Source organism: Microplitis mediator, chromosome 7 (genome assembly GCF_029852145.1).
Source record: "Microplitis mediator isolate UGA2020A chromosome 7, iyMicMedi2.1, whole genome shotgun sequence".
In the NCBI taxonomy this organism is placed as follows: Eukaryota; Metazoa; Arthropoda; class Insecta; order Hymenoptera; family Braconidae; genus Microplitis; species Microplitis mediator.
The window spans coordinates 26190549-26216135 of NC_079975.1; the positions used below are offsets into that span (position 1 = coordinate 26190549).

Sequence of the window (25587 nt, forward strand, 5' to 3'; positions counted from 1 at the left end):
TCTCTCTCGCTCTCGCTCTTCGGATGGTCGCGGCTGAGGGAGAGCTTTCGCGGAGAAGTAGGGAGTAGTCGGTTGGTGGAGTTGTTGTTGGTGGTAGTGCATAAAATGGGATTCAAGGCAACCAAGAGGGCGCTATTGTCCGACGGAGGACGGTGCATAACGGTACCGAGGGTGATGTCGAAGAGGGCGCCGCCGCAAGGGGTTAAAGCTTCGGTGGAGGTGGTCGACATAAAATCTCGCGCACATGCCTCATCCACTCATTGGGGAGGATGTACTCGCACAGTGTACTTCTAAGTAATAATATTCTCGTTATCAGTATCACTACAACTACCACTACAACTACAACTACAACTACAACTACAACAACCACTACGACTGTCTAGTACTGCTGAGACTAAACCACCCCGTTGCTATCCTTCCTCAGTCGCGGCCCGCGGATCAACGCGATACGTCATAACGCGCGCGTTTCAGTGTTTTCAAATTTATTATTACTATTATTTTTTTAAAAATATATTTCATTTTATTTTACTTCGTTTTTCGTTATTTTATTATGTACTATTTTGAGTGATCGGTGGACTTGAACTTTCAGAACTTGATACTTTTGGGTGACAGTTTCTTTTTGTTTTTAAATCAAGAACTTGTCAAGATTTAAACAACGAATCTGCTGAAGACTAACAGTCCTGGTCATCAGAGACTTCAAGGCCCACTCTTCGGGCCACCGAGATTTTCATGTTCACTAATTTTTATAAATCAGGTAACAATGCGTGACCAATGCATGAGGTTCATCGTATTGACTTTTTTTAATTAAATCATTCATTTTTTTTTATTTGTTAAGAAATTTTCTGCAACTTGAAGATTTCGCGGTCGAGAAAATATTTTTAAAAAATATAAATTTTTAGTAAAATTCAAATTCAAATGAAGGATTCATTGAAAAGTGACGGGAAATAGTCTGGCCACCGGTTCTTTGTATTTTTCGCGCTGAAAGCTCGTCACTTGTATCGATAATGTCAGAGAGTTTGCTTCGAGTCTCTAGTCATTCATTTTTTCGTATTACGAAGCTTTTGCACTTGTATTTCCAGTCAATAACTTGAGAGGTAAAAAATATGAAATAAAAATAGAGACGTCGAGACAACCGTTAAAAAAAAAATTTAAAATAAAAAACGTCAACTGAAGATCAGCTTGAAGACAACCTGAAGATTAAACCTGCATTTAATGTCTGAAATTTATCAGCGATAAACCGGAAGTAATTTAATATCGATTGTCGGTCGATGCGCAGCTTTCCCACTGCACCGAAAAATCAACGGTCAAGGTCGAATACTCGCGCCCTATATTGTGCAGAAACCAAAAACTGTCAAACTCGGTAGAAAAAAAAAATTATATATATTTTCTCTCTTATATTTATTCAACCACTTGACCTATTTTTGAATTGAGCAAAAAATAAACCAGAAATTAAATACAATTATATATATTTTTTCTGCATTAAATCCATTTCCAATTAAAATAAATCCAACATTCGCCGCTGCAATTAAAACTTTAGCTAAAAATCCTCGCAATTTATAATCCCTTTGAAAGTTTTTATAAAATCAATTCACCCTTTTTATCTCCAGTTATTTTTATTTTTATCGCCGACGATATCAAAGACAACAAAGTGACTAAAATAGCAATATCACGGTTAATTGACTCAGTGCTTTGAACTGACCAATTGACATTTTTTTACATAATTTTTATATAAACTCCAAAAGCAAAAAAACGCTCGAATTACTTGACGAAAATAAATATCAAATAACATTAACGATCAATAAAACAAAAAAAATAAACAACCGTACAATTATACCTGATGATCAAAAGCTCTCGTATAAAACCCAACTCGATGATCATATTTGCACATATTTGTATCCATAAACATAATGCAGCACATATGTTTATATATATTGAGTATTGGACGGTGGTGCTAGAGACTAAAATTAATTTTGTCGAGAACAAACCGATGATGTTCACTAATTATCATTTGTTAATGTTCACCCAAACGCGAGCTTTAGGTCTCTGTGCACTGAACCGATTGTATCTGTTAATCCTCACATTAAATCTCTCCCTCACTCTTTCTCTTTACCTCTATCTACATCCTCATTCTCACCCTCAACTTCTATTCCCCCGAAACTCTCGACACACTCTCAATATCTCTTTATCCCTTTCCATCTCCACCTCTTTAAACTCCATGGCCCCACATTACCCACCCAACTACTTACACATATCACATCACAAACTCTAGTATTAAACACTCCAGGCATTATACCTCGGAAAATTTCATCAAATCACGTTTAATTGCTAACGATCATATATCAACATTTATGTTCAGTTGCTTCAACTTTATTACATTCAATTCATATTTTAATTCAAATCAATGTCTATATACTTTGATACATACATATATGACTATATAATACTCTTCTATATAATAATAAATTCAAAATTACATATATATCTCTATAACAAAAACGTATTCATCTATTCTGGCTCCGATTCCGATTCTGATTCTGATTCTGATTCTGCTTTCTCGTCACTACAATTTTATTATCGTTATAATGTTTTTTATAAAAACCCTTTATTGTTTTATCATCTCATTCTATTTCCTGTCATATATCATCTTTGATCAGAGTATCATATATATTTATATGAAATAATTCATCGGTTATTAAATTCATCGTCGCATTGATGTATGCCTCGTCGGATTTATAAATAGTTATTGACCGGCGCGGTTTTATCAATGCTTTTGTTATATATATATATATATATATATGTATAATGTGTCAACATTTATTTGCTTATAGTTATGAGCATCGTTTCATTGTTATTATTATTGTTATTATTATTTTATTTAAAATTAAAGCTTGACGATGAAGATAAAATTTAAAACAATTAACGTCTGTTAATAATTATATTAATGTTTTACGCGATTTAATTAATCCTGTCGTCGGGATTATAATATTAACGAGCAATCACTTACGCAGGATTTATATACATGTATATATTGTCGCTTATATTCGTTTATAAGCTTTATTGTTATCAGTTATCGCGCTTTTTTATCTGTACTTTGGATCTGGTTTGTTGTTTGCTTTATTAATTTTTAATTTATTTGAAATTTATACCGGAGAGAAAATATGGGAGATAATTTTTTAATTAATTATTTAATTATAGTAATTTTTTTAATTTAGTATAGATTATTATTAGTATGAGAAAGGTTTATTTTTAAATCTAGAGCTTTATTAAAAATCGAGTATCGAATAATGTTCGATAGTATGTAAAGAATGCCATTGAACTAAATGCCATTAACTTATAAAATTAATCGATCATAGAATTCTGTTGTCGCTTTTTTTTTTTTTTATTTTTTTATGGATGTAAATTAAATGTCGAGTGAATTTTTTTCTAATTACTGGAGAGAAAAAAATGATACTGAAGTTAGCCGACGTCTGATACTTTTTTTTTTTTAACGATAAATTTGAAGAAAAAAATATTTTAAAAAATTTCACTTTTAGTTTTTTAAATTTACTACTTGCGCATATTTTTGGTTTTTTTTTTTTTTTTAATTAAATCGTTGAAAAAAAAATTCGAAAATTTTTTAATTTCCGCTAACTTCAAGATCATAGAAAAAAAAATTACAATATTTGGATTTTTTATAACAAAAAAATATTTTGAAAAATTGCACGTATAGTCTATTAAATTTTCTACATGTGTATTTTTTTAGAAATATTTTTTTTTTTATATGATCCTGAAGTTAGCAGACATTTAAAAATTTTTTAATTTTCATATTTCAATAAATCAATTGTAAAAAAAAAATAAAAATATGCACATGTAGAAAATTTAAAAAACTACAGGTGCAATTTTTTCAAATATTTTTTTTTTATCTTCTATCGTCTAAAGCAAAATCCAAAAATTATTAAACGTCTGCTAACTTCAGTATCATTTTTTTATTATATATCTGTAAAAAAAAAATTTATTTAAATTTCAAATGTTTGCTAACTTTACTGTCATAAAAAAAAAGATTTTTAGGCACAAGAAATATTTTTTGTTTTGAATTTTCGACAAAAATTTTAATAATTTTATGTAAAAAAAAAAAAGTTTTTTTAAAATTATTTAAAATCTCAATTTAAATTTAAATTTAAATTCAATTAAACTCCAGACTCGTTTTCAAAATTTCAAATGCTAATTAAATAAAATGTTATTCAGAGTAACAAAATTAGTTACATTTAATTGTAATCCGTAAACTAAAAAAAATATTTACTACCAAGTGTCAAAAATGGGCGACACTTCGGACTTGAAACCTCCATGAAGATAAAAAATAAAACATTCATAAAAGACTTGGAACACGAGTACTTGAAGCATAATATAATAACAGTTGTAAAAATCGATAGTGTTGTGACCCGACACGTGGGAAGTTTGAATCTCCCGCGCAGCAATCGGCGAATCCCTCGCTCCGCTCGTATCCGACAAGTTAAGTAGGGCCACCACACAAAACCTACACCACGAAATGTTATATTTTCCTGAGAGACGATATATAGATATACATTTCTCAAACTAAACTGTATAAAATACTATAGTTTAAGTAACCCAGTAGTTGATCATTACCGCCATCAGTAGCTCACGCTGACGGCAGATGCGCGAAGGTCAAAAGTATTTTAAAAATAAGGCCGTAGGCAGTGTGGCAGTACAATATTATTATTGTATTGGTAATATGGCAGCAGTGGACGTTTAAGGGTCGTGTGGCGTTGTTGTAATGGCAAAAAGTTTGCAAAAGGTGAGTAGTCTACGTCCATGACAAAAAAAATATTTTTTTCATAAAACCGCCCATCTTACCTCTCATTATTCAAATTAATTACCACCTCCGGTTCCTAGTTACCGTCACCGGGAATCCTAGATAAATAAAATTACATAAAGAAAACCGACCAACAAAATAAATAAAAATAAAAATAATAAAAAAAAAAAAAAAAAAAAAAAACTCGGTCCAGTATTACAGTGTGCCGTAATTGTGTCTCGTGTTCGTCTTCACAATGGCGCTTAAGCATCGCAATCGCGAATATTGACATTTTAAAAAACATTATCTGGTTTTTTTAAAATTTTTTAAATTATTATCATTTAAATCCAGCGACTGCAGGTAGACATTTTATCCATAAATAATAATATATTTATTGTATTTAAATAAAAATATAGGTTATTTTATTTTGATAATATATGACGTAGGTTATGCGAATAGATGTTTTTAAATAGAATAGTAGTGTCTCGTGAACCCTGAAGGGTTTTACAGTTATACTGCAATGTGGCACATTTGCAGAAGCGTAGAGAACGTTGTGTTGGTCTAGGTGTCGTGTGATAGTCTAACTAAATACTCTACAGCTGGATCATTTGTGTCTTTAAAAACCATATATATATATATTTTTTTTTTTATTTTTTTACGTTTGTGCCTCGCGAATGTTTAAATTATTTTTAAAAATAATAATAATCAAATTTTGAATTTTTAAAAACCAGTGAAGTTTAACGCGGGTGCTGAAATATATGTATGATTAAATATATAGATATAAATATATATATGTATGTATATGTGTGTATGTATATGTAGATATAGATATATATATATATATATATTTATATAAATAAGTAGTGTTTATTTTATTATTAGCAAGTGTTGAGTTGATTTGGTTGTAGGGTCGGGATTGGAGATAGACAAGATGGACCAGCAGTATTGCCTACGGTGGAACAATCATCCAGCGAATTTAACGGACGTGTTGAGCTCACTGTTGGCGAGAGAAGCACTTTGTGATGTTACATTAGCGTGTGTTGGTGAAACCTTCAAGGCACATCAGACAATACTTTCGGCATGTAGCCCATATTTTGAAAACATATTCCTACAAAACATTCATCCGCATCCGATAATATTTCTCAAGGATGTTAATGACACTGAGATGAAGGCGCTCCTGCATTTTATGTACAAGGGAGAAGTAAACGTCAGTCAGCATCTCCTGCCCATGTTCTTAAAAACGGCAGAGGCGTTACAGATACGCGGACTCACTGATAATAGTGTAAATAATAAGAACAATGACGACAAAAGCTCATCTCCGGAGCCGGACCAGACGCAGACGAGCGCCAGGCATGCCGACTCACCTAACCTACAACCACATCCTGAAAAAAGAAAACGAAAAGTATCTGGAACTAATTACGATGTCTCGATGACCGGTGGACCTCCTAGTGAACGCTTTCTATCCGATTCTCAGGTATTTTTTTTTTTTATTCATATTTATTATCATTATTATCTACGAGAATAAATAATTTCATTTCTACTCCGAAAAATTTACAATTCAATTTTTGATTACGAGTTTTTGTGATTTTGAAGCATGATCCTGAAGTTAGCAGACAATTCAAAATTTTTAGATTTTTTTTTGAACAATTAAATTTGAAGAAAAAAAAAAAAAAAAATATGCACATGTAGAAAATTTAAAAAACTACAAATGCAATTTTTTCAAATATTTTTTTTCTTCTGGTTTATTGTTTTTTAAAAAATCAAAAAATTATTAGACGTCTGCTAACTTCAGTATCATTTTTGAAGCTACCGAACTGTTGACAATTTTATGATCCTGAAGTTAGCAGACATTTAAAAATTTTTGAATTTTTGTATTTCAAGAAATCGATTGTAAAAAAATAAAATAAAAATATGCACATGTAGAAAATTTAAAAAACTACAGGTGCAATTTTTTCAAATATTTTTTTTTTGTCTTCTATCGTCTAAAAAAAAATCAAAAAATTATTAAACGTCTGCTAACTTTACTATCATGACAATTTTTTTATTTTTTTTCTACAATTAAATTTGAAAAGAAAAAAAATGCACATGGAAAAAATTTACTAAACTACACCTGCAATTTTTTTAAATATTTTTTTTTTTATTGTCGTTTTTCGAAAATCAAAAAATTATTAAACGTCAAATTTCAGGATTTCAAATTTCAAATTATAAATAATCAATAAAATAAAATTTTAAAAATGCGCGTTTAAAAAATTAACAAGTGCATTTTTTAAAAATATTATTTTTTTAATAATTTATAATTAAGAATATATAAATTATATATAAAAATCCCATTTAATTTAAAGCTGAAAAAAAATATTTATAATTCCGCTCCAAAAAAAAATAGTTTACATTAATACTTTAAACACGTGGATTACTTATAATTATGTAATGGAATAATTCCCTATTTATTATTATGACTCATAAATAATTAGATTATTAAAAGTTAACTAGTAGTAAAAAAAAAAAAATTAATATAAATTTTATTTATCACTAAAACCCATTTGTTTAATTAGTAATTAAAAAGTATTTAAAAATTTATAAATAACCCGTAGCTTTTTTTTTATCCAACAAAAAATATAAAAAAAACAATCAAAGATATTTTTGTTTACAAATTAAGTAGTTATTTAAAACGCAGGTGTTATCTTAAATATTTTCCCCATTAATTAAAAAAAAAAAAATTAATTATGACGCAGTAGTACACCTGATAGCGCTTATAAGACAGCATTAATTGCAATAAAATAATTAAATATATAATATTATATTTATAATCTCTAAACCCTAGACCGCATCTGCTACTTAATTGCTCTCATCACATATTTTTTCCACATTATTATTGTGTTCTCATTAATTTATTTTCTCATCGCTAATTAGTAGGGCCGTGAGCGCGCGTTTGCCTCCGCAGTCTTTTAAAAAATATATGAACCAGACAACAAGTGGCGTAGGTTAAATCTACACATATATTTTATTAGATAGCAAGAATTTGACGATTGTCCTTACGAACGAAAACTTTCTCCAGGTCCTAGGTATTTTATTTGACCTAGATCTCAACTAGGATACTTTGTACGTTGACTCATGATTATTTTTTAAAAACTCTTTAGCCTTTTTTTCTTTAGATTTTTAAAACGGTCCCTTTCTCCGGCTAAATATTTAGCGCAGGAGCGGCGAAATTCGAGTCTTATTCTTTTATATTTTTTTATTGTGAATGCCGCACTTGTATACAGGATAATTATTTTTATTCCGGTAGATATCAACTTGTAATACTCGGTGTCCTTGAAAAATTGCCGCAACAGACAATGTTACATTATAGTCATTCATATTTATTTATATATATATCTATGTACTGAACAACATCGTCTAGCTTTTCCGGGCTTAAAATATAAATATGTTAAATGATATATTTTTTTGTTTAAAAATGTAAATTACATAAAATTTTATAAATTTAACTAAAACGAGGCGTTATGTAGCTATAAAAGTATGTCTGATATATGTATACAATTGATTACTCAGCTTTTCAAATAATAATTTAATACGTCCTTGTAAATGGGACCAAGTTATTTTTTTTTTATCATAAATTTTTAAAACCAGCTGTAACTGTCCTTTGATATTTTTAAAATATTTCCACTCTATTTGTTTAACTTTTTAATTACAATTATTATTTATTATATAAATACATTTTTTTACTTGAAAATCTACTCAATTTTTTTTTTAAATATAAAAAATTTATATGATACTGAAATTAGCTCTAATAATTTTTGGATGTTTTAAAAAACGATAAATTATAAAAAAAAAATATTTGAAAAAATTGCACTTATAGTTTTTTTAATTCTCTACATGTGCATTTTTTTAGTTTTTTTTTATTCAAATTTAAGTGTCGAAAAAAAAAATCCGAAAATTTTATAAATGTCCGCTGACTTTAGAATCATAGTAAGCCAGTCTAATAATTTTTGGATTTAAAAAAAAAACGATAAATTATAAAAAAAAAAAATATTTTAAAAAATTGCACTTATAGTTTTTTTAATTTTCTACATGTGTATTTTTTGGTTTTTTTTTTATTCAAATTTCATTGCTGAAAAAAAATCCGAAAAGTTTATAATTGTCCGCTGACCAGAATCAGTTATCCGGTCGATAATTTTTGGATTTTATAAAAAACGATCAATTATAAAAAAAAAAATATTTGAAAAAATTACACTTGTAGTTTTTTAAATTTTCTACATGTGCAATTTTTTATTATTTTTTTTTCTTTAAATTAAACCGCTGAAAAAAACTCCAAAAATTTTTAATCTGCTGACTTTAGGACCATAAATACATCACATTTTTTACTCCGACAATTTATAAATTTTTGCTAAAAAATTTGTATTTAAACTTCTATTAATATCAGTAATAAAATATGTACATATATTTAGTTTTAAAAATTACGTCAACTAACGATAAATGTTATCTTTATTATTTGCAGGCATCGTCTCAATGTAGTTACAAATCAAGTCCTACAGTGATCCCAAAGTCAAACAATACACTGGGCGGTGATTTAGAAGATGGAGGCCGAGCAATATCACCGTCATCTCAGGCGCAAACGACTATAAAGCAGGAGCTCGATCACCACATGCCTGATTTTCACGACAACATTTCTCTCCCCGTAAGTACTTGCTCGTTAATTTCCCCGCACGGTTTACTCCTATCTAAACCTCTTGCAAACATTTTCAATCTTTTCGTTTTCCGATCGCTTATTTTTTCATTAACAAACAAACATATTTCTCTATATATATAAATATAAATGCATGAGCAACTATTTTATTTATTATCATTATTATTATTATTAATAATAAAGTCTCCCAAGTGCTACCGTACTCGTATCGCTGGGTTTGCAAATAAAATACTCGTCAATAAAAAAAATAATATAAATGTTAAAGTCAGTCATCGACGCATGACGTGATTGTGTAAGCATTCGAAAAGGTTGTGCTACTACGCCCGACCCCGCGACCACTTATTTTTTTTACTTATTTTTTTTTTTTTTGCACATCGCGAATATATATAGAGGTACGAGTGCGAAACTTCTTCATGCATAAATTTATTTTTTATCGTTACGTCTGCTTTTTCGACTGTGTGCTGGCCCTGAATATAATTATCATCATTTTGTCATTCGTATTCAATTCATATACATACTTTTTATTATTATTATTATTATTATTATTATTATTATTATTGTTATTATTACGACGTTATTTTCGTCGGTACATTTCCTATAGATTTATAGGACGTAGATAAATAATTTTTGCGTCACATGGGAAGGAAGGGATTGAAAAAAAAAATAAATTGGCTTAACTATAAAAACTAAAGTCGAAATTCCGAGTGTGTTTTATTTAAACACGAATCCTTTCCTTCTCTGTTGACAGAAAAATGTGGAGTGGTTGCATCAAAGAGATGATATGAAGATTGATGATAATGATAATGATGATGATGAAACTCGGATGGAAAATATAAATATGGAGGATCAGTTTCCCGCGTCAGTCTCTTATCAAATGTCTCGCGAGAATAGGAAACCCATTGGAGCCGGTTATCGATATGATTTGACGTCACTGTCATTAGCCGGACAAATTACTCCGGATTATTGTTACCGCGAAAACCGCGAGATTCGGTGCCGGCCAACGGCCACTTTGGTCAGCACTAGTCCTTATTCCTACAGCTCTCCGATAGCGAATCAACCTGGCGGCTCTAGCTTGACCCTAAACTCAGACCCAGTAGACTCTAGTAATAATTATTTTAAAAGCATTAATAATAATGATAGCAAATCAGCTTTAACGTTCTGCGTTAACTCAAGTGTTAGACCGAGGAAAAATATAAATACGCGAGCAGGCATATCTGTTATACAATCGACCTTGTGTAGTAATACGAGTGCACAAGCCACCAGCGCTCATCATAATCATGCTCAGCGTCCGGCTAGCGGCGGTAATGCCGCGAGAAAACTCGGGAAATTCAAACCAACTTGGCTTGATATTTATCCGTGGTTGCAGTACGACTCGATAAATAATTTAATGTACTGTAAGTACTGCAGAAAATGGAGTGACACTATGCCGGAAATACGTACGTCATTTGCCGCGGGCAATGGAAACTTTAGATTAGAAATAGTTAATCATCATGATAGATGTAAAGCCCACAATTTGTGTGTGGCCAGAGATAATGATGATAAGGGCGATTGAGTACGAGGTAGAAGAAGGGGTAGGGGTAGGGGTAGAAATCCCGGTGCGAATGGGGATGAGGATAGAGGTAGAAGTGGAAGCGGTTCAACATCAACATCAGCATCTGGTACTTTGTAGCTTAAAGAGACCGGAATTGAGGGTTTGCTTTGGCGCTTTTAGAGCAAACGCTTTTTTAAATAACTCTTTAATTTTAACTGTTTAACTACTTTGATGAGTTTATTATTATTATTATTATTATTATTATTATTATTATTATTATTATTATTATTATTATTATTATTATTATTATTATTATTATTGTTTTGTTATGGTTATGGTTTACTTGGTGGTAAACTTGGACTATATAGTTGTCATTTTGTATGCATTTAATTTCCAAAGGACGTTTAGTTTGAAGGGAAAAGTTTAAAAGTTTATTTTTCTTGAGATTATTTACTCAAACTTTGTGATAAATGAGGCTAGTGTTTATTGTTAATTTTTTTAATTAATTTATAATTTATCTCAGATTACAGTTTTCATATATTTTTAATTATTTTTATGACTTGATAAATAAATGAGTAATTAAATTCAAATTTTAATTTATTTGTAAATCACCAATAAATTTTTACTGGAACTGTTTTTAAAAAAATGCCCAACTTATACGACTTTTTAAATATTTAAAATAACCTGGGCTTGTGGGTACTCATTTTAGCGGAAATTTCCCGCGCAACACGAAATTCAACTCGGGAATCAACCATTTTTTAGGAGTAATAAAATAAATTTATTTTTAAATTAAATTACCGATTTAATGAATTTTATTTGCACATATTTTATTGTAGTTTAAATTAATTGAGGAAAAAATTTTAATAGAAATAAAAAAAGGAAATAAAAAAATAGCCCAAAGGACGAGAGTTTTGATTGGTTATTCAGCAGTATGTAAATTTAAAAGCGTCACAACAATCAATAAAATTGCAAATGCGGATTACAAGAATAATTCCAAAGGGATCCACATATGTAGCTTTATAATCACGTTATTTCAAAACAATAAAAACATATTTTTCTATAAATAAATAAATAATAATGTTAAGGGCATGCGCATGCGTGTAATTTATTTTATAAATTATTACCATAATAATGTAATTATTTATCAATAAATTGTTGTCTTTAAAACCATCACTGATATTTTAATAATAATAATTATTATTATTATTTAAATTACCATCACAATCATACTTGTCAGTTATTTATGTGTTTTTATTTATAAATTTATTTATGCAATTGTCTTCAGGGTCATCCAGTCGGAATGCTAGGCGAAGACGGAGGACCAACTGCGGGGGCACTTAGTGATGGTGTACCTGGTATGGAAACTTCTGAGCACCATAATCCCCCGGAAATGCTCGACGGACTTGATGGTAAGAATTTTTTTCCTCAATTTCATTTTATTTTATGATCCTGAAGTTAGCAGACAATTCAAAATTTTCGGATTTTTTTTAAACAAAACATTTACAAAAAAAATAAAAAATAAAAATATGCACATGTAGAAAATTTAAAAAACTACAGGTGCAATTTTTTAAAATATTTCTTTTTTTCAAATTTATCGTCTAAAAAAAAATCCAAAAATTATTAGACGTCGGTTAACTTCAGGATCATTTTATTTTTTACTTTTCTCCAACAAAATTAAATCCTCGTATACTAAAATTCAAAAATTCCCGCTAAAATAATTAAATTAATTTATTGATACAAAAGTACACGAGTTAATTTTGTTGGAATGCATGAAATTTACGGAATGATTTTTTTTTTTATTAAGTGACATAAGTAGTTGTACGAGACGAGCATCCCTTTCTAAATTTAATAAGTGCGAGTGTATTTTATTTATTTATTTTTTTTTTTTTTAATTAATTAATTAATTTTTTTTTTAATTTAAAAATAGATATAAAATCTCAATGCCCTTAAAAATAATAAAATATAAAATTATGTTTAATATTAAATATAAAATAAATAATACAATAATATATGAATATATACTTATATATTTAAATGCCAATATCGAATATTAATTACATACAAACATGTAGGTTGTGGTGATGGTATCGTGCATTTGCTATGTTGCGGTAAAAAAAAAAAATTGTTGCAAGTGTCTCTCTCCCTGTCTCACTAGTCTATTTTATTTAAAAAAAAATTTTTTTTATTATTTATATTAATATAACAACTCAAAACGTAACACACAAATATAAATATACATAAAAATATCTATATATATATGTAAATAAAATAAATAACAACAATAATTATTAAATATAATATATAAATATAAATTTAGACATATATATTAATAAAAATAATGAAGAAATGTACATGCAAATGGACAGTACACGGCAGTGATTGATGCTGGTGCGTGGGTTGATTGTGTGTGGCTGACTTTGTCGAGTGATCGTTTTCTCTCATCTTTATTTCATATATTTATTTATTTATTTATTATTATTATACTATATATTTATTAATTAATTACCTGGATTTAAATAATCGGTTGACGGACTCAAAATTATATTTTTTAAAACGGGCTTTTTATTTTGCATGAACTTTATGTTACTCGCTTATGCAATTCCTGCATGCTCCTTATTCATTTTTATTCTCCTTAAAAAAACTCGTTACTGTTTTAGTTTTTATTTTTATGAGCAACATTTGTGTTTTATTATTATTTATTTTAAAAATGATCCGGAAGTCAGCAGACAATTTAAAATTTTTTGATTTTTTTTTTCAACAAATAAATTACAAAAAAAAAAAAGTAAAAAAATGCACATGTAGAAAATTAAAAAAACTATAAGTGCAATTTTTTTAAATATTTTTTTTTTCATAATTTGATGTTTAAAAAAGAACCCAAAAATTTTTAGACGACTAACTTCAGTATCTTTCCTGAAGTTGACTGACAGTTAAAATTTTCGGATTTTTTTTTCAACAAATAAATTACAAAAAAAAAAAATTAAAAAAATGCACATGTAGAAAATTTCAAAAACTATATGTGTAATTTTTTTGAATATTTTTTTTTCATAATTTATCGTTTAAAAAAGAAACCAAAAATTTTTAGACGGCTAACTTCAGTATCATTCCTGAAGTTAACAGACAGTTAAAATTTTCGGATTTTTTTTTCAACAAATAAATTACAAAAAAAAAAAGTAAAAAAATGCACATGTAGAAAATTTCAAAAACTATAAGTGCAATTTTTTTGCATATTTTTTTTTCATAATTTGATGTTTAAAAAAGAAATCAAAAGTTATTATTCGTCAGCTGACTTCAGTATCCTTTAAAAATTTATAAATCTCAGGTTGGGGTATTATTTTTTACTTGGAAATTAATAAACGATCAACGTAGAAAATGTGTGCTGTAGAAATGTGTGATCACTGATTATTAAATAATTATTTATCAATAATTACAAAAGCAAGGTATCCATTTGTGCGTTAATTTTTCACCGTTTCATTCAAAAATAATTTATATACAAAAAAAGTTTTATAAATATTTATATAAAGTACTCGATATCTGAAGAATTCTTGATTCTTTGCTGCGAACTTTTCTCTCTCTATTCTATTTTTTTGCGACATTGTAGAAGAATGACGTAGAACTTAGTGTTAAAAGTGTGCCGATTTTTGCAAGACTCTACCTCGCAACAAAACTTGAAAGTACTTTTTATAAAAAATAGTAAACCGGAATATTGAATTCCAGGACCAACAGGAACGAAAAAAGACAAGGACATTAAGTATGACCTTCACAGTAAATTAGAGACGCAGCTCGGTACTGAAAGTTGTAGATTATGCGGTAAGAGTGTTGCGAACATTAAAAAACACATGAAGTCACATTTTCCTGACAAATATCAGTGCCAAATTTGTATGATATCACTTACGAGGTCCGACAATCTTAAAAGACACATAAAACTTAAACATGGAATCCGCGAGGGCTCAATGATTTCTCCCTTCATGCGTATGGAGGCGAAACATTTTCTCGCAAAAGCCGCCGACGATCCGTATCTCACTTAGCTCCGATAATTTATTTATTTATTTATATATTTATTTATTTATTTATTTATTTATCATACTACACATTCCGTACGTCTTATTCCCGCATTTATTTATAAGCGCAAGGCTTCGATGCTAAAAAAAAAATTTTCGAAAATGAAAACTCTGATAATCCGACTCAGGAAATATTCGTGTATTTAAATAATTAATTAATGGCAGTCTGATCGTTATCGTGACTACCTCTTTACTTGATAATTATTTACTATTACTACTATTATTATTATAATTATTTAGTGCCATTTAATGATTAATTATAAAAGCGTGCGTGTTTTATTTACAATTTATAATTACGTATTTAAAAAATTTTTTTTAAAATATTTAATATTTTTCACAGCAATTTAAATTGCATATTACCATTTAGAATGTAATACATTTATAGTAAATAAATATATATATATATATATATATATATATATATATATGTATGTACATATATAATATATAATATAAAGCTCTTTCTCTGTTTGCGAAACGTAATTCCGCATTGAAGTGAAATAGAGTAAATAAAATAAAAAAAATATTCAGCGGTATTAAATTTCACAATTTAATAATCGTGTTGATGTTGAGTATGACGAAAAAGTTAAATAAAAAAACCTAAGTACATTTCCATTGAGTGGAGGAAGGAAACTTATCTTGGGTTTGTAGATATATATAAATATGTATTTGTATTTTTTGTCGGAATACAGATGTAGTAAAATGCGACAAGCTTCTATTGAAGCTTTCGTCTTTACAATATCCTGTATTTCTTATTCTACGGCTCGTACTTGTACTTGCACTTGTACTTTACTACACGTACTATAATACTATTGAAGTACGCATTCGTATTCGCATTGACATTAAATCTGGATGAGCTGACGAGTGCGCAAAAAAATTCACCGTTTTATTACATCTGAGAAATATTATATTTTTTTATCCAGACGTTTGTGCCGTTAAAACGCTTCATTATTTTTTGTAATAATCCCGGATTGTTTAGAAATATCAAAGCTCTTTAGTCGTTAATTTTTTTTGTGCTGGAAAATCTTGCAGTTCAGTTCTTTTTTTTTTTTAATTTACGGGAATTTTGATTATTATTTAGTGCGGTTTTTTTTCACGGGTTTCGGAAATTTATTTTTTGAAAAATTGCGCCAATTTATTGCGCATTTTAACTTTTGTTTCCGTACAATCAACTTTTTTTTTTGTAGAAATCCCGAAAATTTTAATCAAATAATTAGAAATTTTTTTCTAACAGAATTTCATTACAAAATTTGTAATCGGAATAATTAAATGATTTTTTTAAATCGAACCTCTATTTTGAAACATAATTTTTGGAAATTCGCATCAATTTATTGCGTATTTAAACTTTTAATACATTTCCATTCAAAAAAACATTCAACGCGTAATTATTTTAGTTTTTCTACAGATTTCTTATAAAATTTCCCGAAGTTTTAATCAAATTAGGAATTTTAATCGAAATAACTAAATGATTTTTTAAAATAGAACCTCTATTTGGAAGTTAAGAAACAAAAATTTGAAAAATTGCGTCAATTCATTTAAATATTTGAACTTTTATCGCATTTCCGTTCAAAAAAACATCTGACGCGCAATTATTTCAGTTTTTCGACAGATTTTTTTGTAAAATTTCCCGAAATTTTAATCAAATTAGGAATTTCGATCATAATAATTAAATGATTTTTAAAAATAGAACCTCTATTTTGAAGTTAAGAAAAAAAAAATTTGAAAAATTGCGTCAATTCATTTGAATATTTAAACTTTTATCGCATTTCCGTTCAAAAAAACATTTAACGCGCAATTATTTCAGTTTTTCTACAGATTTATTTATAAAATTTCCCGAAATTTTAATCAAATTAGAAATTTTAATCATAATAATTAAATGATTTTTTAAAATAGAACCTCTATTTTGAAGTTAAAATAAAAAATTTTGAAAAATTGCGTCAATTCATTTGAATATTTGAACTTTTATCGCATTTTTGTACAAAAAAAATATCCAACGCGTAATTATTTTAGTTTTTCTACACATTTCTTATAAAATTTCCCGAAATTTTAATCAAATTAGGAATTTCCATCATGATAATTAAATGATTTTTAAAAATAGAACCTCTATTTTGAAGTTAAGAAAAAAAAATTTGAAAAATTGCATCAATTCATTTGAATATTTGAACTTTTATCCCATTTCCGTTCAAAAAACATTCAACGCGTAATTATTTTAGTTTTTCTATAGATTTCTTATGAAATTTTCCAAAATTTTAATCAAATTCGGAATTTTAATCATAACAATTTAATGATTTTTTAAAATAGAACCTCTATTTTGAAGTTGACAAAAAATTTGAAAAATTGCTTCAATTTATGTGAATATTTGAACTTTTACCGCATTTCCGTACAAAAAAATATCCAACGCGTAATTATTTCATTTTTTCGACAGATTTCTTATAAAATTTCCATCGAGTTACTAAAAATTAAAATGATATTTATTACAGAATCTATATTTTGAAGTTATCCGGAAGTAATTTCAAAAAAATCGCATAAATTTGTCCCGTATTTAACTTGATACCGCGTTTCCGTACGTAAAAACCAACCGATAATGAGAAATGATAAAAATTTCGCTTATTCCCCGTGGTAACAATATTTAAATATAAATTCCTAGGTGCGCAAAAATAAATAACAGTAATTTCTATGAGAATATTTAGTAACCGTTTAATTGAATAATAGATTCCATTAAAAAATCCTCTAACTTAGGGAAGTAATAAATAAAAGTAAATAAAAAAGTTGAGAGCTGTATGAATTTATAATGAGTATTTTCGCGCAAAATATATTTTTTATTTTTAACTTGAGGCTATATTCTCTAGTGAGAGCTAGTGTAGAATCGCCATCGCCGTGACCGCGCATTTTTATCGCGAGTTTCTCTCCATTCACTTGACGAGCATCTTTGTAATGGATTTGTTCTACTAGTGTACTGTCGGGAATTTAAAAAAAAATATAAATACTTTTTAAAGAAATAAATAAATAAATAAAAGGAAGATATATCTTTCGGTGCAGAGAAAGCGGCATATAATATTATATACATACATATACATTTATATTAAACCATAAATACATATATATATATTTTTTAAATACAGTATTATATATAATTATATTTTAATAATATTGAATATTTAAATTTTAATATCGCGATTTTACGCCATAGGTTGTGATTAATGACGTAGGTTATTGACCTAAATATTTTTTTTTAAATATCCCATTGATTGTAACAAATCACCACTGACTTTAAGTCGGGATATTTTTTTAAAAATAATTTGGTCCCATTGTTTTTAAGTAAATAAAAAAAAAATAGAATTTTGAATTCTGAAAAAAAATTTTTAAAAAACTAATTAAAGAAAAAAAAAATATATAGAAAGACTGAGTAAGGATCCCCGAGTCAGAGACTCGAAATAGTCATGAGAAACTAGTCCCCGAAGGCCACAGGCTCTAACGTAATTCCAGATTATTCTTTGAGGTCTCATTCTGGTGCCTTTTTATAAGTCAATGTCAATAATCATCCGTGTTCAAAAATAGTTTTATGTAATTAAATAGTAAAAAAAAAAAAAAAGAAACCTGAATATCAAGGAAAGTTCTAAGTTATAAAATGCGCAAAACGTACAAATTAGCTAACATTTAAATCTTATATATTTATAATATATTTATATAGATTATTATTATAATTACTATTACTTTTACTATATAAATATATGAAATACGAAGGGTATTTAATGTAATGTTATATAAAAGCTTGGCTCATCTCATCTCAGCTTGTTCTGTTCCATACAACTTAACTCTCTACTGTCTCATGTTTAAACCGTGTCTAGTCGCCTTGAATTCAAGTGAATTTATAATCCTCTTGTACAACTACCTCGTCGTTGTCGTCGTTGTAGTCGAAATTTTGTGTACTTCATTTATTTTAAACATTTTTCAGTCCTCTTTTATGCGAACCAACTAATTTTCTCTCTCTTTAAATGTATATTTGTACTCAGGTCAAAAATTTTGAGTCGAAAAATGGCCCAGGTGGTGAACACAAGTCGAAAATTAGGCCTATGGCCGAATTTATTTCCGGTCTGTATTAAAATGACAAAATTTCGTCAAGTTTTCGGCCAATTTTCGGCCTTTTCCATTAAAATTCTAGATTTCGGTCAGATTTAGCCATCTTGCCCCTTTTTTGGCCAAATATTTTTACCCAGGTATATATAAATATATATGAAGTCAATTATAAGAAACTGAATATTTTCATTCGCAATAAAAAAAAATTAAATTGTATTTTGAAACAAAAAATAATTCTACCTCTTAAAATTTTCCAAAATTCCGCAAACAGAAAAAATTCTGTAAATTCAAAATTTCATTTTCAAATTTACTAGTCTCAATTAAACACAAAATTAAAATTTTCAAAAAAGAGGATTTTCACTTGGGATTTTGAATTTAAAAATTCCCGCGCAAATTTAAAAAATTTTAAAAGCAGGATTATTTTTTGTGAAATAAATTTGCTTGATATATCACGTGCCATTGCTGCAGTTCCTCTTCCGTTGTAGCTCGTGTTGCCTTAACAAAAAAAAATTAACAATCAACAAAAGAAATGAAGTAAAAAAAAAAAACAAATATTTTTCATGAGCAATTTATGTCAATCGTAATCTTTCTGACGCAAGCAATTTAAACTAAAAAATAAAAAACAAAGTTTGCTCAATACTTTTCAAAATGTACTATTTTACTAATAATACTAATAATAATAATAATAATAATAACTAGTTTACTAACACGTATGCTAGTGACCTGTAGTTTTATCGCGATAATCTAAAATAAAATATTTTTAAATTTAAGATAACGTTTGTTACTAATATAGTTTATAAATATAAAATAAAATATTTGCATGGTAATACAGAAGCCACCATAAACAAATAAAGTAATAGTAAAAAAAAAAAAAAAAAACAATAACTTTTCGTAGCCCAAAGGTCATTTAAATATTTATTCAAATTGATAAGGCCGTTTTTAAATGAATTTTAAGTTATAATTAGAGCCGGTCGTTATCTAGCGTCTCAAGTACAGTGTACATATGTATTTCATATACAATATATACCATACTCGGTATCGTTAAGTCGACAATCAATCTTCCGTCTCTCTCTCAGCAAGATAAGCCACTTAGTCACATTTAATCTTACCCTTATTACTGTTACTGTTACCTCGAGCTACTCGATAAGAGGATCAACATCGCGACTAAATTCCGCAAACTGTTTCCTCCTTTAGATATCTTACTTTGCTTTGCTCTTTCCTTTTCAATTAGTTATTATATTCATTTATCACCATTATTATTATACATCTCTTATCAAAAATTTGAATAATTAAATGCGATTTGGGCTGCGATTTTTACCCCTTTAAGGGAAAGGGGATAGCCACTGAGGATCGAAAAAATAGGTGATTTTCGGGAATTTTTTTGACTGGAATAATAAAGGAATTTGGGGATCGGGGTTTTTTTTTGTTTTCTAAAGTATACATTGAAGATAATTCTCATAAATTTTCATTAAAAAATATCATGTTGTTACAAAGTTATAAGCATTTTTGTGGAGCAACAAAAAAATTTCCCCCACCACGGTGTCATCTCTAACTCAAAAACGGATTATCAGAAACAAAAAAACCAAACGGCGTTGTAATCTGTATGCATGTGGTTATCGTTGCACTTAGGGGATTTTGAAAATTTGGATTTGAAAAAAAATGGCGACATATTAAAAATTTTTTCGTTATTTTTTATCATTTTTTTGGATTCAAACAGCCCTAAAAAATCTTAAAAATCAAAATTTTCAAAATTCCCTATGTGCAACTTTAGCTTCTGAATAGACGAATACGGCAAAAAAAAAAGTTGCGAATCGGTTGATATTTATGCAAATTACAGATGCCACCAGTTCAAAAAAAGTAGTTTCGAGAAAAATGCGTTTAAAGTTTTTAGTTGATGCAACTGTCAGTTGACGCGCTGTCACAAAAATGACAACTTGAAAAATATTCGGAATTTTCATATAAAACTTTAAATACATATTTTTGAACATATACACTTTGATTTAATAAAAAAAAAAAATTTTTTTTGAAATTTCAGTGGCTATCCCCCTTAATACTTAAACACTAACATTATATTTGTGCATGTTGATATTTTATGTAACCGGAAAATATATTTTTACAAAAAAATGACCCTTAGAAATAATTTAATAAATATTTTTAATGATTAATTTAAAAGGATCAATTAATAAATAAGCGTAAGATTTAAATAAAATAAACTGCGTAATATATTTTCGTGATAAAGGCCATACATATAATTAACACGCTTTCAACTAATTACCCAAGTGCGAGAGTTGAATAGAGTAAAAAAATTTTCAAATAATAATAACAATAATTTGCAGCGTAGTTTGAATAATTTAAAAAAATTCTTTGTCCTCAGCGATCAATACGTGAAATATAAATGAAATAAAAATGAACGAATGGATCAATGATGAGTGCAAATGCATCTAACATTGCCTAGGGGAAGGAAACTAACCCTCCAAGTTAACCCCTCATTTTATTTTATTTTATTAAACTTTTTTTCTTCTTACAACTCCCCCTAAAAGTATCAGCAGAGCACATTGCCAGCGACCCTCTGTTACTCTGACAGGACCCTCGATTATTCGGCGACTCCCCTCTCACTCTTACTCTCACTCTACTCCCTTTATTTCGGAGCTGAGAGCGAGTGGCAAAGAGTGGATGTGGATGTTTGCCACTGAGTGTAAGCTGTAAGCTGTAAACTGATGAAAAAAGAGTAGACTCGATGCACAAGGTCAGGCTGGTCTTCAGCTGCCACCCTTGTGGCTGGATCTCTATGATACAAGGGATGCTCATGTCGCTCTCTGAGTTCCAGGCTCTGGGTTCTGGGTTCTTGTCTGCTATTCGTCCTTTGCTAGGCACTATACTACCAGTTCAGTGTATTTGTAGCTGTAGATGTAGCATTACATAATACAAAGATGGCTCGTTAGCTACTCTACCAACACCACTGGCTTCCGCAGCTGCCGCTATTGTGATAAATCGGTCAGCGTATTATTCATTTATCTCACTCCCGCAAACTTAACACTAAAACTAAATATTTTTAGCTCAAGCTAGAGGATGAAAAGTTTGAGAAAAAGCTTTCGGTCTTTGTACAACAAAGATTAGGTCTATTAAAAAACCTTTGGAGCGTTTGCTTCAAGCATCAGTTACACGGTCGATTGCCGGACAGAAATTAAAGTTAAGGTCACAGTTTTCCGATCCACGGCAACGGATTCCTGACACTTGTGTATCGAGGTCGATCCTCATTCAACTCTACAAGAACAAGCTCCGAGTTCGCAACCGAGCTCTCAGGATCCTAGCCTACTTCTTCGTTTTCTTTTTCTGCTTCTCTGCTACGAAGAAGAAGCATAAGTTGCTGGTTAACTTGTTCAATCCACCCTTGATTATAAAAACGGGTTTTGTTGTACCGCTTCACGAGCTTCTCGTTCCTTTTACCCACCGGTTATTTATTTTTTCATTTTTATATTTTTATATCCACTCTTTATCAAGTATATATTTACTCGGATATCGCTTCCACTCGTTCCTTTTATTCCACTTCTTTCATCGGCAAATATCACGATATATCTTCTAGTACTTTTATATCTAAGTACCTTTAGGAACTTCTCCGTTCAATTTTATCACTTTAGCTTTGACTGAAATGCGATTATTATACAAGTAGTTGGTGTTTAATATTTTTATTAAAATTGAACTATTTTAAATTTAAAAGTATAAATTTTAGAGTATAAATAAATGGGCATTTATAAAAATATGTTTGTATTAGGGTGATTCAAAAAACAAACAAATTTTTTTTTTCTTCCAAACAGGTTCAAAAGTTTCGTTTAGATAAAAAAAGACGCCTGTGAAAATTAGAGCTCTTAATATTAACATTAAGAGGTTCCTCATCGCACTTTTCTATTTTCCATAAGAATAACATGGAAAAAATTTTTTTTACGTCTTCTGATTTTTATAAATAGCTAACGATGCGTCATAGGAATAATTGGCAGGCATATTTTTGTAGGGAATTGAATGCTCTACAAAAAAAGATTCTTATCATTTTTTGAGGAATCTCTTTGTTCAAAAGTTATTTGAGGTTGAAGTCGAATTCATATTAAATTTTGAGATTTTTTTACTTTTCCAGGGAAACTATGAGACCTATTACAAAATATCATTGGACCTTTTTTGTAGACAATTTTATTCCCTAGAAGTTATTTTGAATAAAGTTTTTTCAAATTCCGCATTGTTTTCTAGTTATTTTAATTTTAATGTCATGCTCATAAAAAAAATAGTCTTCTGTTCGGTTTTAAGAGCTTGACATTAAAATAAAAATTACTAGAAAACAATGCGGAATTCGAAAAAACTTTATTAGAAATAACTTTTAGGGAATAAAATTGTCTACAAAAAAGGTCCAATGATATTTTGTAATAGATCTCATAGTTTCTCCGGAAAAGTAAGAAAATCTCAAAATTTAATATGAATTTGACTTCAACCTCAAATAACTTTTGAACAAATAGATTCCTCAAAAAATGATAAGAATCTTTTTTTGTAGAGCATTCAATTCCCTACAAAAATATGCCTGCCAATTATTCCTATGACGCATCGTTAGCTACTTATAAAAATCAGAAGACGTAAAAAAAATTTTTTCCATGTTATTCTTATGGGAAATAGAAAAGTGCGATGAGGAACCTCTTAATGTTAATATTAAGAGCTCTAATTTTCACAGACGTCTTTTTTTATCTTAACGAAACTTTTGAACCTGTTTGGAAGAAAAAAAAAATTTGTTTGTTTTTTGAATCACCCTAGTTTGTATATTAATTATAAATAATCGTATGTCAAAGTCAAAGTCTTGTTGAGATTATAACGGGTGCGTGAAGATGCCACTTAAATCAATCAGCATCCAAGCCCTTCTTGTTCTCTCCTGAATATTCCTCTTGACTGCATTGATCTGCATCATCAATACATCACGATCACTATCATTACCGTGATCATCTTCAGAGCTCAATAATCCCCGCAATGTTAATCTGCAAATTCTGTTATTAATAGAGAGAGAGATAATATCGAAAACTATAATCGGTTATGAAAAAAGTTATTACTTAATTAATTGACTGCATTGACGTTTACTCGGTCAATTACTTGATTAATTAATTCGAAGCGTGTTGATTAATTTATTTAAACAAACGAAATGATTAATGTTAAGCGACAAAGTATTGTAATATTTTTGTACTTAAATATTTGTGTCAAAATAAAAATATTTATAATTAAGGGTATGAGTGATTGAGATGACGGATGATTGGCTTTAAATTTTCAAGGAAAAAATAATATTAATTATGTAAATCATTAAGGAGCTATATAAATATATTTCGAATAATATTGTCATTTAATCATTATCCTTATCATTTTTCCTTATTTTTTATTTATTGTTATTATTTTAATTAATGCTTTTATTTTTGCTAAATTGCTAATCGGCTACTCTAACAATTACTAACTTTTTATTAGTGTTCATTAATTAATTTATTTATTAAGGCCATTCTCACAGTGCCCCCACTTTTTCAAAATTTTAAATGGCTTTCAATTGTCATGAGCGTATCAAAATTTTATTAATTAATTTCCAAAAAAATTAAATCATTAATTGAAAAAAGGAAAATTTCGTCAAGGTATAGATTTTTGAAAATGTACTTACAATTGATATCAATCAGGAGCTAAAAAAAAATTTTTGAATAAATTTTAGCCTACAAAATTTGAAAATTCAAATTATTGGCGCGAAAATTGACATGAAGATTTTACTAAAATTTATTTTCCAAATTTCGTTTAACTCCCAATAGATATCTTGTAAGTAATTTTTTTTTAAATCTATACCTTGGCGACATTTTCCTTTTTTCAATTAATGCTTTAATTTAATTTTAATTAATTAATAAAATTTGAATACGGTTATGGCAGTTCAAAGTCAATGCATATTTTTTAAAAATGGCGGGAACTGACAGATAATGCCCTTAATTAATTATTAACAAAATTTTGATGGTTAATTGCACTAATATAAGGTTATATATTTAATATAATTAAGCCTCTTTTGCTCACCCATTACCACACAGACACTTATTTGGCTCCATTAATCATCGGATCTAACGACTTATTAATTAATAAAAATAAAAATTGTAAATATTTAAGTGTAATAACGAATGCCACTTTGTCAGGTTGATTAATAATTATAATTAATATACATGTGCTGACAAGTTGGCATCGTGCCGTTGAAATTGTGTGTTGGGTATAAACCGATAACAACATTAATGTTAATAATGTATAATAATAACATTTAATATTAATTTATAATTTATAATTGAGTAATAAATTAAAAAGGGATAACGTGATTCATAGCTTTTTTTCGCACGACGCAGCTGCTGTACAATATTTTGCACACAAACACACACACACTCACACACACAGACCGGTGTAAGGAATGCGGTTA

General features: G+C 28.5%; 1 protein-coding gene across 12 annotated transcripts in view; it reads left to right on the top strand.

The window, feature by feature from the left end:
- The first annotated feature begins 270 nt into the window (after positions 1-270).
- Positions 271-25587, top strand: part of LOC130672181 (sex determination protein fruitless) — a 38421-nt gene continuing 13104 nt past the window's right edge. Inside the window, exons 1-5 of one of the 12 annotated variants that reach the window (XM_057476556.1) lie at positions 288-754; positions 5698-6263; positions 9282-9461; positions 12287-12410; positions 14716-15090. In XM_057476556.1, the coding sequence (XP_057332539.1) occupies positions 730-754; positions 5698-6263; positions 9282-9461; positions 12287-12410; positions 14716-15026 (1206 nt within the window). In that variant the 5' untranslated portion in view covers positions 288-729 and the 3' untranslated portion in view covers positions 15027-15090. Of the gene's footprint in view, positions 755-4193; positions 4793-4865; positions 5150-5207; positions 5584-5697; positions 6264-9281; positions 9462-10218; positions 11038-12286; positions 12411-14715; positions 15091-25587 lie in introns of those variants that run through there. The other 11 variants (XM_057476550.1, XM_057476558.1, XM_057476559.1 and 8 more) reach the window with 11 other exon arrangements.